Below are 18,115 nucleotides of genomic sequence, written 5' to 3' on the forward strand. Positions count from 1 at the left end.
CAATGGGAAGTACCTTTCCGGGATCAGAGCCAGTAGAAAGAAGATTGTGGACTTTTGTTTGGTTATAAATCCTGTTAGAGATCGCTTCTCGGCCTTTTGGCTAAAAGCAAGTATAAATTCTGTTACGGTCATCGATTATTTTTTGTTCCACCCCTGGCATGGCATTTGTGAATTAGATGGCTTTTTTGTTGATATGGTTAAAGTTGTTCTGCCTACTGACAAAAGGTAGAAGGACAAGCTTATAGTGCAATAAATGATGCATCAGGATCATGCCTCCATGAGGCATTGCTGCTGGTGGAATTTGTGGTAGAAATTCTGCTCTAGAGGCTGCACAGCAAATCACTGGGTAATGGATGGAACTATGGTAATCCCTCCACTGGGAGACTTCCAAAGTCTTGTTGTTTGGCTTGTACTTCAGAACTCTTTGCTGTGGACACTATCTACAGTGACTGTTCCATTTTCACTATTGCTTTTTGAAATCCCTCCTAGTCTGGGTATGTTTGGAAATAATGAAGCAGTGTTCAATTATCTTAGCAGTCATAAACCAAAAGATCATGAAAATTGTGATATTGAACTACCAGCATAATTTCTACCAATCAAGAAGTTCTTTTTTTTTTAAACTCTGCTCGTTAGTGTATGATTTTGGTATAATAGTCCTAAAAATTTCAATGACACAGACAGAATAATTTCTTGAATATAATATCTCTAAAATTTTATTTAATATCAATATTTTATTTATAATTTAAATAATTTTGTTCCTTAGGGAATGTTGCTCAAAATTTTAGGTTTAGGTTAAGAAGTATTTAAAATCTTTTTTTTTTTTTTTTCCGGTTTTTCGAGGCAGGGTTTCTCTGTGTAGTTTTGCGCCTTTCCTGGAACTCACTTGGTAGCCCAGGCTGGCCTCGAACTCACAGAGATCCGCCTGGCTCTGCCTCCCGAGTGCTGGGATTAAAGGCGTGCGCCACCACCGCCCGGCAAGTATTTAAAATCTTAAAAATCCAAATTTCAAAGTTATTATAGCAATGTACCACACATAGGTCAATGGTCTTTAATATTTTGGAGCTTACAAAAATCCTTTGAAAGTTTAATAGAATATTAATCACCTCTCATTGTCTTATGTCAAAATCCATAGCAACCACAAAGTCTGTTGTTCAGCCTATTCAGGGCTCTCATGTTGACTTTCTGTAGAATAGTTTGTTATATAAATGTTTGGTTTCTAGGTACCTGGAGAACTTTCATTTACTTAATAATATATCCTCTTTTATTTAATATTTTTAATTGAGGTAAAATTACATCAATTAAATAATATATACTTTTGAATGTAATAATAGTCACTAAATTTTGGGTTTAATTTCCTGGTATATGATTTCCTAGAGCACTCATGCCAGTTGAAAGTACAGATGACTTTGAAAAGTCTTTGGTACTATGTGAATACTTAATTTCACAAAGCCAGTCACTTAAGCCAAATGGCTGTGTCTGGTATAGGGGTTGGGCAGTGCCAGTACACTGATACGTAGAGAGTTCTTGTCAGATGGCTGCGGAGGCACAAGGAAAGACTGCACCAATGGCCTTGGGTGAGATGGAACATTGTGGTGCTGGTAGATATGGTGATATTTTATTTATGCTCTAACAAATAAAGCTTGCCTGGGGATCAGAGGACAAAGCTAGCCACTATATTAAACATAAAGGTCAGGCAGTGGTAATACATGCCTTTAATCCTAGCATTCAGGAGGCAGAGATTCATCCGGATCTCTGTGAGTTCAAGGCCACACTAGGAACAGAGCCAGGTGTGGTGGCACATGCCTTTAATCCTAGCACTAGTTAACCACAGAGGTCTGGAGATCTGTACAGACAGACAGGAAGTGATCAAACTGGGCGGAAAGAAGAAGTGATGTAGCTGGGCAGAGAGAGGAAATAAGATGGCAGGGCACAGAAAGGTATATAAGGCGTGAGTATACAGGAAGTAGCTCTCTTGGGCTGAGGATTTCCTAGCGGTAAGAACTTGTGGCTGGCTTGTTCTATTCGTCTGATCTTTCAGCTTTCACCCCAATATCTGGCTCTGGGTTTTCTATTAATAAGACCATTTAGCAATTTGTGTTACAGGCAGAGTCCTGGGCAGTAGAATTGGAGGAACCTAAAGATATTAGGCACATTAAGAGGGTTCTAAAAAGTCATGTTGAAAACCATATTATTAAACCATATTATTAATCAAGGGTTATAGCATGTAATTTGTGACATTAAGTAGATCAGTGACAAGAGATATTAGATTAGAATGTGGGCTATTCGGAATAGTGTGTTGGGGCAGAGGATGACAAAAGAGAGGAATATGGTTTAGTATGCTTTTTCAGTAGTCTGGTGCATGGTGAGGATAGTTTGAGATATAGAGAAGTGTCAGTAGATAGGAATTGTGGTTGACTGGATGAAGAAAGTGTTGAAGGAAGAGTCAATAGATTATCACCTTTCTGCTTTGAGTATCCTGGTAGATGTTTGAACAGCACAGAATTTTTGATATTTTCAAGTAAGAGAGTAGGGAAGAAAGAAAAGGAAGTAGGATACAGATTTCAATACTGTCTTAGAGTTTCTGTTGCTGTGAAGAGACACCATGACCATGACAACTCTTATAAAGGAAAACATTGAATTGAGGTAGAGGCTTACAATTCAGAAGTTCAATCCATTACCATCATGGCAGATGGCAGGAAGCATGGCAGTGTGAAGGCAAACATGGTGCTGGCAACATCTTGATCAGAAGGTAATAAGAAGGACTGTGTCACTGGGCGGTATCTTGAGCAGGGAACCTAAAGGCCACCCCACACAGTGACACATCTCCTCCAACCAGGCCATACCTACTCCAACATGGCCACACCTCCCCCCCGCCAGGACACTGGGTTCCATATCCTGGTCAACATCAGAACACTTCTGCTTTACCCAGGGGCCAGGCCCAATCTTGGAACCCCAGATATGACACTGCCCACTATCTGCTAACACTCATTAAAGCCCACCCAGCAACCCCAGACTGCACCCCTCCTCTGGACTCCACACTTGGGTCCACAGCCCTGGCAGCCTCAGTGGAGGCAATCTGGTCCTAGGAACCCCATGTAAGATAGCACCCACCACCCACAAAACCCCTTTAACCCTGCCCAACAATCCCAGATTGTACACACACACACACACACACACACACACACACACACACACACACCACCCCTGACTCGACTCCATTACCTGGTCTACAACATCAGAAGAAAACTTCTACATTACCAGAGGCCAGGCCAGATCTAGGGACTGCAGGCCCCCAAATCCCCAGGGGGAACACTATTGGACCTGAAGACATGCTAGTCACCAGAACCTTTGGTCATTTAGGCCAGAAGACCAGAGAGGAAAGAGAAATCTAGAAACAAAACACCCATCTAATGAAGGCAAAATGCAGGAATCAATACCTAGACCTATAATCATTCTGAATCCAGATGTTTAAACACCAGTGCAAGACACAATCAATAATAGAAAGGGTAATATGGCATCACCAGAGCCCAGCTATCCCACAGTTTAGACCTTAAAAATGACTTTATGAAGATGATAGAGGTCCTTAAAGAGGATATGAACAAATCTCTTAAAGAAATTGAGGAAAAGACAAAAAATTGGAAGAAATCAATAAATCCCTAAAAGAAAACCAAGAAAAAGCAGATGAAGGAAACTACTCAAGACCTTAAAATGGAAATAGAAGCAATAAAGAAAGCACAAACAGAGGGAATCCTGGAAATGGAAGATCTAGGTAAACCAACAGGAACAACAGATGCAAGCATCATCAACAGAATACAAGAGATGGAAGAGAGGATCTCAGGTACTGAAGGCACGATAGAGGAAATAGATTCATTAGTCAAAGAAAATGTTAAATCTAAAAAATACCTAACACAAAAGTTCCATGAAATTTTGGACACTATGTAAAGATCAAGCATAAGAATAATAGAAATAGAAGAAGGAGAAGAAACCCAGCTCAAAACCCCAGAGAATATATTTAACAAAATCATAAAAGAAAAATTTTCCCAACCTAAAGAAGGACATGCCTATAAAGGTGCAAGAAGCTTATAGAATATCAAATAGATTGAATCAGAAGAGAAAATCCTCAACACATAATAATCAAAACACTAAACAAACAGAACAAAGAAAGAGTATTAAAAGCTACAAGGGAAAAAGGCCAAGTAACATATAAAGGCAGACCTATTAGAATCACACCCAACTTCTCAAAGAAGACACTAAAATCCAGAAAGGCCTGGACAGATGTCTTACAAACTCTAAGACAGCCTAGACTACCACACCCAGCAAAATTGTCAATTACCATAGATGGAGAAAACAAGATGTTTCATGACAAAGTCAAATTTAAACAAAATTATTCACAAATCGTATAGGCAAAGGGGGCAAACCAAAGAAACCCACCCTGGCCCTGAAACCAGAACTAGTGAAAGAAACACCCTGGATCTGAGATCTGACCCAGTGAAATAAACATTTAATCCCTAAACCTAGAACCTAAGAAACATGCTCTAACTCTGAAACCAGTGCCAGAAAACACACTTTGTCTCTAGAATCAGAGCCAGTTAAAGAAATATGCCTTGGCCTTAGAATTAAAGCCAAAAATCTGAAAAGAGTCAGTGAAAGAAATACAGTTTGACCCTGAAATCAGAGCCATCTCTACCCGTGACCAATGAAACTAACCAACCCCTGAGCAGGAAAACTAACCAATCCCTGAGCAGAAAATTTTCTCCCTGGAGAAACTCTACCTATATAAACCCCTCCGCTGGCTAGGCGGAGGTGGCACATGCCTTTAATCCCAGCACTCAGGAAGCAGAGCCAGGTGAATCTCTTTTAGTTCGAGGCCAGCCTGGTCTACAGAGTGAGATCCAGGACAGGCACCAAAACTACACAGAAAAAACCCTGTCTCGAAAAACCATAAAAAAAAAAAAGAAAGAAAGAAAAATAAGCCCCTCTGCCTGTTCAGTTGTGGGCTGTACTTTCCCACCCTGGCAGAGGCAGCCACTTTCCTGGACTCTTCCTTCCCAAATAAATCTCTTTCTCACAAGAGTCTTGGGTGAAGATCTTTGATCACTGGCACAGAACAGAAGAACCTTGCTGAGATGTCCCTTAGAGGGACTGAGCAGGAAAAAGTAACAGCTTTTCCCTGGAGCCAGAGGAGATTGCTACATTTCTTCAGGGGTTTCCCCTTTAGCAGAGAGAGGGAAGTAGAAGAAGCAACATCTTGGGCCAGAGAGAGGAAGCGGAGCACTGTTGGGAAGCCCCTTAAGGGGGCTGGTGGAGCAGAGCTTAGCTATAAGGGCTCTGTCTAGGAGAGAGCAGGATTGCTGTACCCTACAGGAAGACCATCCCTTACCACACCACAGCTTCAAGTATCCCCTTACTTCCCAAACAGTCAGGATACTTTTTCCTCTAGACCTGGAACACTCACAAATCCAGCCCTATAAAAGATGCTAGAAGGAAAATTCCAACACCAGGAAGTTAACTACACCCACAAAACCACAGGCAATAGATAATCTCACACTAGCAAACCCCAAAGAAGGGAAACACACACACACACACACACACACACACACACACACACACACACACACACACTACTACCAGCAACAACAAAATAACAGGAATTAAGAATCATTGGTCATTAATAACCCTCAATATCAATGGACTCAACTTGCCAATAAATAGACACAGGCTAACAGATTAGATATTAAAATAGGATCTATTATTCTGCTGCATACAAGAAACACCTCACAACATCAAAGACAGACATTACCTAAGAGTAACAGGTTAGAAAAAGATTTTCCAATCCAGTGGACCTAAGAAGCAAGCTGGTGCAGCTATCCTAATATCTAACAAAATAGACTTACAATCAAAATTAATCAAAAGTGATAGAGAGGACATTTCACATTCATCAAAGAAAAAAATCCATCAAGATGATGTCCCAATTCTGAACATCTATGCCCCAAATACAAGGGCATCCACATTTGTAAAAGAAAAACTACTAAAGCTAAAATATCACATAGAACTGCACACAATAGTGGTGGGAGACTTTAACAGCCCGCTCTCACCAATGGACAGGTCATCTAGACAGAAACTAAACAGAGAATAGAACTAACAGATGCTATGACTCAAATGGACCTAGCAGATATCTATAGAACATTTCACCCAAAACACAAAAGAATATACCTTCTTCTCAGCACCACATAGAACTTTCTCCAAAACTGACCATATACTGTTGACCAGAAAGTAAGTCTCAAAAGATACAAAAAAAATTGAAATAACTCCATGTATTTTAGCAGACCACGCTGGATTAAAGCTGGATTTCAACAACAACAGAAACAACAGTCTACAAACTCATGGAAACTGAACAACTCTCTACTGAGTTACCACTGGGTCAAGGAAGAAATAAAGAAATTAAAGACTTCCTAGAATTCAATGAAAATGCATGCACAACATATCCAAACTTACAGGACACAATGAAAGCAGTGCTAAGAGGAAAGTTCATCGCACTAATGCCTTCATGAAGAATTTAGAGAGATCTCATACATACTAGCTACTTAACAGCACACCTGGAAGCTCTAGAACAAAAAGAAACAGACACACCTAAGAAGAGTAGATGGTACGAAGTAATCAAACTGAGGACTGAGATGGAAAAATAGAAACAAAGAGAACAATACGAAAAAAATCAATGAAACAATTGGTTCTTTGAGAAAATCAACAAAATAGATAAACCCTTATCCAAACTAACAAAAGGCAGAGAAAGAATATACAAATCAACAAAATCAGAAACTAAAAGGGGGAACATAACAACAAACTCCCTAGAAATCCAGAGAATCATTAGGTCATACTTAAAAAACTTGTACTCCACAAAATTGGAAAATCTAAAAAAAAAAGGACATATCACCTACCAAAATTAAATCAAGATGAGATAAACAATTTAAATTGACCTATATCCCCTAACAAAATAGAAGCAGTAATTAAAAGTCTCCTAATGAAAAGAGCCCAGTGCCAGGTGATTTTTAACTCAGAATTCTACAAGACTTTTAAAGAAGTGCTAATATCATCACTATTCAAAGCATTCTACAAAGTATAAACAATAGGAACATTGCCAAATTTTTTCTATGAGGTCACAGTTATCCTGATACCCAAACCACACAAAGACTCAACAAAGAAAGAGAATTACAGACTAATTTCACCCATGAACACTGACACAAAAATACTCAATAAAATACTGGCAAACAGAATCAAAGAACACATCAAAAAGATCATCCACTATGACGAAGTAGGCTTCATCCTAGAGATGCAAGAATGGTTCAACATATGAAAATCTGTCAATGTAATCTACCATATAAACAAACTGAAAGAAAAAAAAAACACATGATCATCTCATTAGATGCTGAAAAAACCTTTGACAAAATTCAACACCCCTTTAATGATAAAAGTCTTGGGAAGATCAGAGATACAAGGGACATACCTAAACATAATAAAAGCAATATACAGCAAGCTGATTGCCAACATCAAATTACATGGAGAGAAACTCAAAGCAAATCCACTAAAATCAGGAGTGAGGCAAGTTTGTCCACTCTCTCCATATCTATTCAGTATAGTATTTGAAGTTCCAGCTACAACAATAAGACAAAGGAAATCAAGGGGATACAAATTCAAAATGAAGAAGTCAAAGAATCATTATTCACAGATTAGATATGATAGTATATATAATAGACCCCAAAAACTCTACCAGGGAACTCCTACAGCTGGTAAATGCCTTTAGTCAAGTGATTGGATACAAGATTAACTAAAAAAAAGTCAGTAGCCATCTTATATGCAAATCATAAACAGGCTGAGAAAGAAATCAGAGAATCAACACTCTATATAATAGCCACAAATAATATAAAATATCTTGATGTAACTCTAAGCAATTGAAAGACATGTCTGGAAAGAACTTTAAAACTTTGAAGAAAGAAATTGAAGAAGATTTTAGAACATGGAAAATCTCCTATGCTCATGTATCAGTAGGATTAACATAGTGAAAATGTCCATCTTACCAAAAACAATCTACAGATTTAATGCAATCCCCACTGTAATTCTAACATAATTCTTTACAGACCTTGAAAGAAAAATACTCAACTTCATACGGAACAACAAAAAACCCAGGATAGCTAAAACAATCCTGTATAATAAAAGAACTTTCAAAGGTATCGCCATCCCTAATTTCAAGCTCTACTACAGTGCTATAGTAATAAAAAGAGCATGATATTGGCATAAAAAGAGACAGGTGGATCAATGGAACTGAATTGAAGCCCCAGACATAATCCATATACCTATGGACACCTGATTTTTGACAAAGAAGCCAAAGTTATACAATGGAGAAAAGAAATTATCTTTAACAAATGGTACTAGTCTAACTGGATATTGGCATATAGAAGATTACAAATAGATCCATATCTATCACCCTGCACAAAACTCAAGTTGAAGTGAATTGAAGACTTCAAAATAAATCCAGATGCATTGAACCTGATAGAAGAGAAAGTGGGACATTATCTCAAATGCATTGGCACTGTAGATGGCTTCCTGAAGAGAACATCAATAGCACAGGCATTAAGATTGACAATCAATGAATGGGGACTCACAAATTTGAAAAGTTTCTGTAAGGCAAAGGACACCATCAATAGGACAAAACAGCAGCCTACAGAATGGGAATAGATATTCACCAACCCCACATCTGACAGAGGACTGATTTACAAAATATACAAAAAAACTCAAGAAATTAGGTACCAACAAACCAAATAATTCAATAAAAAGTGGGAAACAGATCTAAACAGAAAATTCTTAACAGAAAAATCTCAAATGGCTGATAAACACTTAAGGAGATGTTCAACATCCTTAGCCACTGTGGAAATGCAAATCAAAACTACTCTGAGATTCCATCTTAAACCTGTCAGAATGGCTAAGAGAAAAACACAAGTAACAACTCATGCTGGAAAGGATGTGGAGCAAGGGGTGCACTCCTCCATTGCTGATGGAAATGCAAAGTTGTACAACCACTATGGAAGTTGACCTGGCTATTTCTCAGAAAACTGGGAATTGGTCTACCACAAGACCTTGCTATACCACTCTTGGGCATATATCCAAAGGATCTAAAATTATACCTCAAGGACACTTGCTCAACTATGTTCATAGCAAATTTATTCATAATAGCCAGAACCTGGAAACAACTTAGATCCCTCAACTAAGGAATGGATGAAGAAAATATGGTACATTTACAAAATGGAGTATTAGTCAGCTGTTAAAAGCAAGGACATCATGAAATTTGAAGACAAATGGATGGAACAAGAAAAAATCATCCTGAGTGAGGTAACTCAGAACTGGAAAGATAAATATGGTATGTACTCACTCAAACTAGTAGATAGTAGCTGTGAAGTAAAGAATAACTATGCTGGAATCCACAGATCCAGGGAAACTAGGTAACAAGGAGGTTTCATTGGTAGTGGGGCACCCAGATCTCCCTGGGGAGGGGAAATTGAAGAGATTTTGTGAGTGGACTGAGGGTAGATGGTGTTGGTAACATAAGCTGTCATGTTGAGGGTGTAGAGGGGGAGAGTACTGAATGTGACTACTAGAAACTGGAGAGCAGGGTGCATTTCGGGGTCAGATAAAAACATGGCTCAAGGGAATCTCCCAAGAATCTACAAAGATGACCCCAGCTAAGACTCTGAGCAATAGTGGAAAAGTAGCCTGAACTGGCCATCTCCTGTGACCAGATTGGTACCTAGTCCAATTGTCATCCCAGAGGCTCCATCCAGCAACTGATGGAAAAGATGCAGACCCACAGGCAAACATTGGATGGAGTTTGGGGAATCCTGCTGAAGAGACGGAGAAAGGATTGTAGGAGCCCAGAGGGGTCAAGGACACCACAAGAAAACTCAGAATCAACTAATCTGGGCTCATAGGGGCTCACAGAGACTGAACCAACAACCAGGGAGCCTGCATGGGACTGACCTAGGCCCTCTGCATATATGTTACAATTGTGTAGCTTGGTTCTCTTTTAGGACTCCTAACAGTGAGAAAAGGGGCTGTCTTTGACTCTTTTACTGGCTTGTGGGACCCTGTTCTTCATATTGGGTTGCCTTACCCAGCCTTAATAATACATGGGGATGTGCTTAGTCTTACTGCACTTTATATGCCGTGTTTGGTAATATTCACGGGAGACCTGTCCATGGGAGTGGAGGGTGGGAACAGAGTGGGGATGAAGGGGACAGACTGGGAAGAGAGGAGGGAGGGGAATCTACAGCCAGGATGTAAAATAAATGAATAAATAAGTAAATGAATGAATAAATATTTTTTTAAAAAAGTCACACCTCCTAATAGTGCCAATCTTCATGAACTTATTGGGGTCAATTACATTAAAACTACCACAAGCACTGAGTTTGAAATACCTGTGAGAAATGTTTTAGATAGTTAGAAGTGTAGATGTAACCAACCTTCTTATTAAATAAGAAACACAGAACCAATGCAAAAAAGAAAGCCAAGAGGTCAGAGCTAAGAGCTAAAACCTTACCCTTCCTCCTGCAGTGGTCCTACCTCTCCGAACCAGCTCCCCCTGTGTTAAAGTCTTTTTATAGTGTTCCTGTTCTGCCTTCTCATTGGTTGTAAACCCAACCACATGACCGCCTCATCACGGCCTGTCTGTATAGGCCTCCAGGTTTTCCTTGCTTGGTATTGAGATTAAAGGCATGTGTGTCCAATAATGGCTGTATCCCTGAACACACAGAGACTTACCCAGCTCTGCCTACCAAGTGCTGGGATTACAAGTGTACGCTACCACTGCCCTGCTTTCCTATGGCTTGCTAATAGCTCTGACCCCCGGGCAACTTTATTTATTAACATACAAATAACATTTTAATACAAATAAAATATCACCATATAGAAGTTCATTGGGAATGTGGGTCTAGAGCTCATAAAAGAGATTGGGCCATTGAAGAGAAATATCCATCCTTTCATCTTAAATTCCTCTCAAAGTTCCTCCCCACAAAAGTTGCTTATTTTCTTAATTATTCTTGTCCTGCCTCTTCTCCCACTGAGCGTCGTTCCTTTGCTTCAGTCAAGTCAAGGCTCCTTGCCTCCATATCAAACAGCTGCCCTGTTAGATCCAATGAAACACTCTGGAATTGTCCCCATGCCACTTAAAGTACTTAACTGTTTCAGCCTTGAAATCATATACACATGAACAACAAAACCACCATACTTGTTGTATTTATATATCTGTGCGTGTGTGTGTGTGTGTGTGTGTGTGTGTGTGTAAAATGTAACAATAATAAAGCAAAAGATACTAGCAATTTGATGGGATACTACTCAGCAGTAAAAAACAATGACATCATGAAATTTGCAGGCAAATGGATAAAACTAGAAAATATCATACTGAGTGAGGTAACCCAGACTCAGAAGTACAAACATGGTATGAACTTACTTATTAGTGATTACTAAATGAAAGGCAAAGAATAACCAGACTACAACCCACAGCTCCAGAGAGGCTAGCTAGCAAGGAGAACCCCCAAGAGGGATGCATGGATCACCCTGGGAAAGGGAAATGGATGAGATCTCCATGAGTAGACAGGGGGTGAGGGGAGCAATGGAGGGTAGGGCTGGCAGATGAGAACATAAGGGAAAGGGATGGTCAAGCTGGAACAAGGATGGAGTGGGAGAGCAATGAAAGAGATACCATGATAGAGGGAAATATCATGGGGATAGGGAGAAACCTGGTACTAGGGAAGTTCCCAGAAATCCACAAGGATGACCCCACCTTAGACTACTAGCTATAGTGGAGAGGGTGCCTGAACTAGCCTACCCCGGTAATCAGATTAGTAAATACCCTAACTGTCATTATAGAGCCTTCACCCAATAACTGATGGAAGCAGATGTAAAGATCCACAGCCAAGGACCAGGCCAAGCTCCAGGAGTCCAGTGAAAGAGAGAGAAGAGGGATTCTATGAGCAAGGGGCATCAAGATCATGATGGGGAAACGTACAGAGACAACCAAACCAGTGGGAACTCATGAACTGTAGACCAATAACTGTGGAGCCTCTAGGGGACTGGACTAGGCCCTCTGCATAGGCCAGACAGTTATGTAGCTTAATCTGCTTAAGGGACCCCCTGGCAGAGGGATCAGGAATTCATCCCTAGGGCATGAGTGGGCTATTTGGAGCCCACTGCCTATGGTGGGACACCTTACACAGCCTTGGTCCAGGGAAAGGGGCCTGGACCTGCCTCAGCTGATTATATTAGGCTCTGCTGACTTCCCATAGGAGGCCTTGCCTTGGAGGAGGTGGGAATGGGGGTTGAGATGGGGGGAAGGTTGGGGGATGGGAGAAGGGAGAAGAGGAGATCTGTGGCTGGTATATAAAATGAATAGAAAGTTTCTTAATAAAAAAGAAAAGAAACAATTTGAAAGGTAGTGAAGGGGCAAGGGGTGAGTTGGAGGGTGGGGACATGATAATGGGCAGAAGAGATATAGTTATATGTTAATTAAATATATTTAAAATAATCTTTCACATTGAAAAATAACTTGAATGTTATTTGGGATACTCCATGAATTTATTAGTACTAAAACCAAAAACCTTTGCCACAGTCATTCCTAGCAACATTACAGTCTACTGACATAACCTAGCCTCTTTCTTTGAGTTTCTGTGATCAAGCATGTTCTTATTTTCTTATGTCTCTGGTTACTGCTTTAATGTTTATGGAATAGACCTTCTATTTCCCTTTGACCGGGATCTGTCTCAATATTTCTTTTACAGGATTCTCTCCTTAGTATACATAGTTTCTGGAACAATGTCATCTATTCCCATGACTCTAGTTACCATAAAAATAATGATTCTAAAATTTATGGGAGTGAGCAGGATATTCAGAAGGCACACTTGGCTAAGAGACTGATTCAGAATATTTAGGAAAAAATTCACCTGACCCCAATGTGCCATTATAAATTTCTACTTAGTTATTGAAAAAAAGGTGCATTAGGCTCCAATAAGTTGCAGGAATGTTCTCGACCTTGCAGACAGTTTAATAGATTTCTAAGATTCCTAATATTGAGGAATTGCATTCTACCAGAAGGACAATAACCTAATAAACAGTTATGAGGTAAATACCAAATTGAGGGAAGAGTGTCTTCTTCGTCTCTGCAGGGCTAAGAGTGTCAGTAACATTTACTGACTGGGAAAATGGATATCCAAATCACAGCTGCTGTTTCTTGTATTTGTTACTTGCATATTTAAGTGTATGCTTATATGTATGAACTTATGGCAACTATTTACAATATTCTTTTTTATTTCATTTTATTATTTTGCATTTTATTTCATGGAGTTAGTCATGTTTTCCTTCTTACTTTATGTGGCTTTCTAATAAAGACTCTTTTGATATTGTCATATGTCAGTGTTTAGATAGAATTCTTAGGGCCTATCATATCATTTTCTGAGAGTTGAATAAAACCAACACAAAAGCGTTTATTAAGTTAGGTACTATAGTTAAGAAACCATCCTAGCCTTTACCATTCTCTTACAAAATTCTGAGCAGCACAGAGAATAGTAAAAAAGAAAATAAGACTGTCCACAGCTGGAACAGGATAAATGGGCAGTAAACAGGGAAGGGTCTGCTCTTGCTAATAAGCAGAGGGCATACATCCCACTAAGTGTCACTGTGCTGAAAGAAGACATGACAGAATCAAACAAAAGACAGACTGAAGTGCATCCTGGAAGATAGTGTGGATTTGCCTATTAAGTAAATAAGAATTGGAAAATATCAATAATTTATGATGATTTTTGTATTATAATGGTGCTAGGAAATTTAATCTGTATTTTTTTTTCATATATTCTGTTTTAGTTACTTTTTTCAGTATTACCAAATACTTGACAAAAAGCAAAGTAAAGCAGGAGGATTTGCTTTGGCTTACAGTTCAGAGAAATACAGTCTGTCACAGCAGGAAAGGCATCCTAGTTTGCTTTCCTTTACTATGGTAAAATAGCAAGACCAAAAGCAACTTGTGAAGTAGGTGTTGTCTTCTTTACACAGTGTGATTCCACTCTGTCACTGAAGGAAGGCAGGGAAAGAGCTCCAGGAAATGAAGCAGGAGCCCTGGAGTAATGCTCACCGGCTTGCTCACCATGTCCTGTTCAGCTTGGTTTCTCACACCATCCAGCACCACTTGCCCAGAGCTGGCACCACTTCTAATAGGCTGGGACCTCCTGCGTAACAGTTAATCAAGAAAATGGCCCCAAGGACTTTATAGGCAATGTAATGGGAGTGTTTTCTCAGTTGTGGCTTCCTCTTCCCAGGTGAATCTAGCTTGTGTCACAGTAATGGAAAAACTAACCGGCACAAAAGGTATTTTGATGGGAATAGCTGTCAGTGCACAGAGGACAGTGGTGGAATGCACAGAGGACAGTGGTGGAATGCATATTTCTATGCAGAAGAATTCAAGAATGGCCTTTATCTAAGCTGTTCACTCTAGATGCACAAATAGGTATAAATAATAGAAATACATGAACCACATTATGATATTTTTTGCTTTTCATAGGCTTTGTATCATGGACCAAATTTAAAAGCAGTTATCATGATGTATCAGTTCTTAATCTACCGTATTAGACATCGACTTGGTCTTTGGAGGACAAGACAGATTATAAACTTTGGAGAGTTAGAGGAATGGATGGATAGGAAAAAATGTAAGTATTGTAGTCTCTTCTTGTTTGGTGCTAAGATTAGAATGAAGTTTTAGCCAATGAAAAGACCTTTTATCTACTCCTATCAATAAAAGGAAAACTATATTTTAAATTTCTATTTGCTTTTTTTTTTTTTTTTTGGGTTTTTCGAGACAGGGTTTCTCTGTGTAGCTTTGTGCCTTTCCTGGATCTCGCTCTGTAGACCAGGCTAGCCTTGAACTCACAGAGATCCGCCTGGCTCTGCCTTCCGAGTGCTGGGATTAAAGGCGTGCGCCACCACCGCCCGGCTCTATTTGCATTTTAAGGTTGTATTTTCTTCATTCATTCATTAGGACTTCAGTTTCTAAACAATAGAATCCCCATTTAGCTACACAAAGTGTAAAAGGATATTTAAAGGGAAAGTGTTGGAAAGACAGGAGAAGAATCAGATTCTACAGAGGATATAAATCTAGGCTGCTCCAGAGACCTAAGGGTCATAAAATAAGGAAAAAGTGTCTACAATTTCCTGAAGAGAAACAGACCAGCCCCATTACACACACACACACACACACACACACACACACACACACACACACACACGATGTATGTGTGTATGTATGTATGTATGTGTGTATCTATCTATCTATCTATCTATCTATCTATCTATCTATCTATCTATCTATCTACTTACCCTACCTACCTACCTATCTACCCATCCATCCATCCATCTATCCATCCATCAATCCATCAATCTATCATCTACCTACCTCTCTCTCTTTCTAATATATATATATAATTTATATATATATATATATATATATATATATATATATATATATATATATATATATATATAATTGAGACAGTGTCTCATTTGTCCAGACTGACTCTGAACTCTCTATGTAGCTAAGAATGACATTGAACTCCAGCTTCTCATCCCTCTACCTTCTAAGTTCTGGGATTATAGGTGTATATCACCATATCACCATCCTGTTTTTACACAGTGTTGGAGAACTCAGAGTTTTATGCATGCTAGGCAAACACTTTACCAACAAAATGACATATTCAGCCTGAGACACTTTTCTTTTAAAATTCAGATTTCTAAGAGGTTTCAAATGAATGATTTAGTCTGAGCCAAAAGTCAGATAGTTTGAAGTGGCCATGGAAGGCCTTGAGAGTTATGGTGTGGCTCTCTGCCCTTTGGGGGAGACATGAGTCATTCCTGAAATGAGTATAAAATTGTAATACTAGGTGAACATTAATGCACACTGAGCAGATTAAGTTACACATTACTTCAAGATATTGGGAATTCTGCTCATAAAACAAAGAGAAATTTTGTTATTGGCTTTCTATTTTTATTTGATCAGTTGAGTGTTGTTTAAGTAGTATGTATCACTAGACCAATTTCTTGAAGAATGAAAATGAATGACACAAGTAAATTATACTTAATTGGAGTCATTTTATGCTTTTATGGGGATCAATGTGTTACATTTTGATAGTTTCAGCCAGCTGTAAAATGTTTATTTTATAGTTGGGACTTCACATTCATAAAAGCTGCATAAGGTGGGGCCTGTATTTCAATGAATGTTCACTGTTTAACATGTGCCTAGTGTATCAGAACAGCAAAAAGTATTTGTTCAAATGACAATTTTCATTAAGTTTATATACCAAGAGGTATTTTTAAATGAGTTACACTTATTCCATTTCTGTTGCTACTGATTAAAGAAAGAAGAAACCAAACGAAGAAAAAGACACCAAGACAATTCAGAACTTGGTTGTATGTAGGTCTTGAGGATTCAGCTCATGTGATCTCGTTCAACAGCCTGATTTTCAGAAAGTTGGATAAGGCATGTGTATAACTCTCAAGGTTTCCCCTAAAACCCTGAACTGGTTTCAGCCAGTACAGCAAAAGGTCAAACAGATGGAAAGCTACTAATGAGAAAGCGAGAGAAAGCAAGTGGAAGACAGTGGCAGGGACAGTCAGGACCTGCTTGCAGTTAGGGAGCTCCTGGAACTTAGTTTACATGCTTGAGGGAAGAGGGGCGAAAAGGGATCCCAACTACTTGCACCTCAGTTTCACAGCTGTCATGAGCACTCTACCCACTAATAAAAAATTTAATGAGATATCCTTAATAGTCTTCTGTGAATAGTTTTACATTCCATTATGCTTTGAAGGACAGATTTTCTAATATTTATCAAATTATATACTAGCACTTTTGGTTACTGTCCCAACTAGCTTTTCTCTCACCCATTTTATTTTATTATTTTACTTACTTTATTGTATTTTTCAAGGTCTGATCATTTGCTACTCTTATAGACTTCTTTTTGACTGGACTCAGCAGTAGAAGCTCTCAGTGAGGACAGCCTATATCTTTTGGCAGTCTGTTCCTAGCATTTTTCTTTGACTTCCTTCATTCTCTTGGCCAATAATCTAGCATATTTTACAGCCTCTTCTTTTCCTATGTGTTGCCTCTTTGGAAGAATACACCAATGTTTGGGTTGCAGGGCACATGGAGGAAGAAGACACTGAATATTGGCTGCTTTGGTCCTGGGCTTCTTACTTAACCTTCTTTGTTTAAGAGGTTTCTGACAACATCCTGGGGGACACCATCTCCTTTAGAGATATCGAAAAGCTTTTGGATTCTGCTGGCTCTTTAGGGCCCTAACAACTGAGGCACAGTAGTATCAGTTTGTCCAGAAGTATCTTTCTCTGCTTCCCCCCCCCCCATAATAACCAAGTTGAGAACATTCAGATCGGCACCCATAATGCATCTGCAAACAGAGTTGTACTTCCTCTCTTCACCTCTCCTTGGTCTTTAACAAGAATGACCCTTAGTTAACAGCAGGCCCACTCCACTATGGGGTCAAGATACCTTACTTCATGGGAAAACGATGTTTGTTGTTCCCACCATTGATTCAGAATACAACTCTTCTACTCTTTATTCAGACCACCAGCAGCTACTTCTGTGACCATTCCTAGGAAGCATGGGAAAGAGTCTATTTTAGCACCCAGCCACTGAATTCCTAACCACATCATTTTCAAAATGTTCCCATTGTTTTATTTAGTCTTGTCTTCATACTTCAAATTTTGTCACTATTCTTTTTTAGTTTTATAGTAGCTTATTGATTTTAGTTTTATTCCTACTCCCATGATTTCTCCTCTTGATTTGTAATTACAGATTTCAAATTTTTGTTCCTTGAACTTTTTGTTTGTTTGTTTTTTTAGTTTGGAAAGACACAAGGATAGACAGACGCATATGCACCCCCAACTCCTCAAACGTGGTATTTGTTTTTTCAGACTGGATTCTGGTAGTTTCTAGTTGATAAAATTGTTGAGTAAGAGTCTTTAAAGTCTCTGAATTGCATGTAATTGTTTCTTGGTTTGATTCCTGGTCAGGTTG

At 39.0% G+C, this 18,115-nt stretch overlaps 1 protein-coding gene across 2 annotated transcripts in view; it reads left to right on the forward strand.

The window, feature by feature from the left end:
• Nucleotides 1-18,115, forward strand: part of Iqcm (IQ motif containing M) — a 467,544-nt gene that overhangs the window by 269,812 nt on the left and 179,617 nt on the right. For both annotated transcript variants that reach the window (XM_059264269.1, XM_059264270.1), the window contains one exon: nucleotides 14,594-14,738. In XM_059264269.1, the coding sequence (XP_059120252.1) occupies nucleotides 14,594-14,738 (145 nt within the window). The remainder of the gene's footprint in view (nucleotides 1-14,593; nucleotides 14,739-18,115) is intronic.

This window comes from Peromyscus eremicus, chromosome 5, assembly GCF_949786415.1.
Source record: "Peromyscus eremicus chromosome 5, PerEre_H2_v1, whole genome shotgun sequence".
NCBI classification, from domain to species: domain Eukaryota; kingdom Metazoa; phylum Chordata; class Mammalia; order Rodentia; family Cricetidae; genus Peromyscus; species Peromyscus eremicus.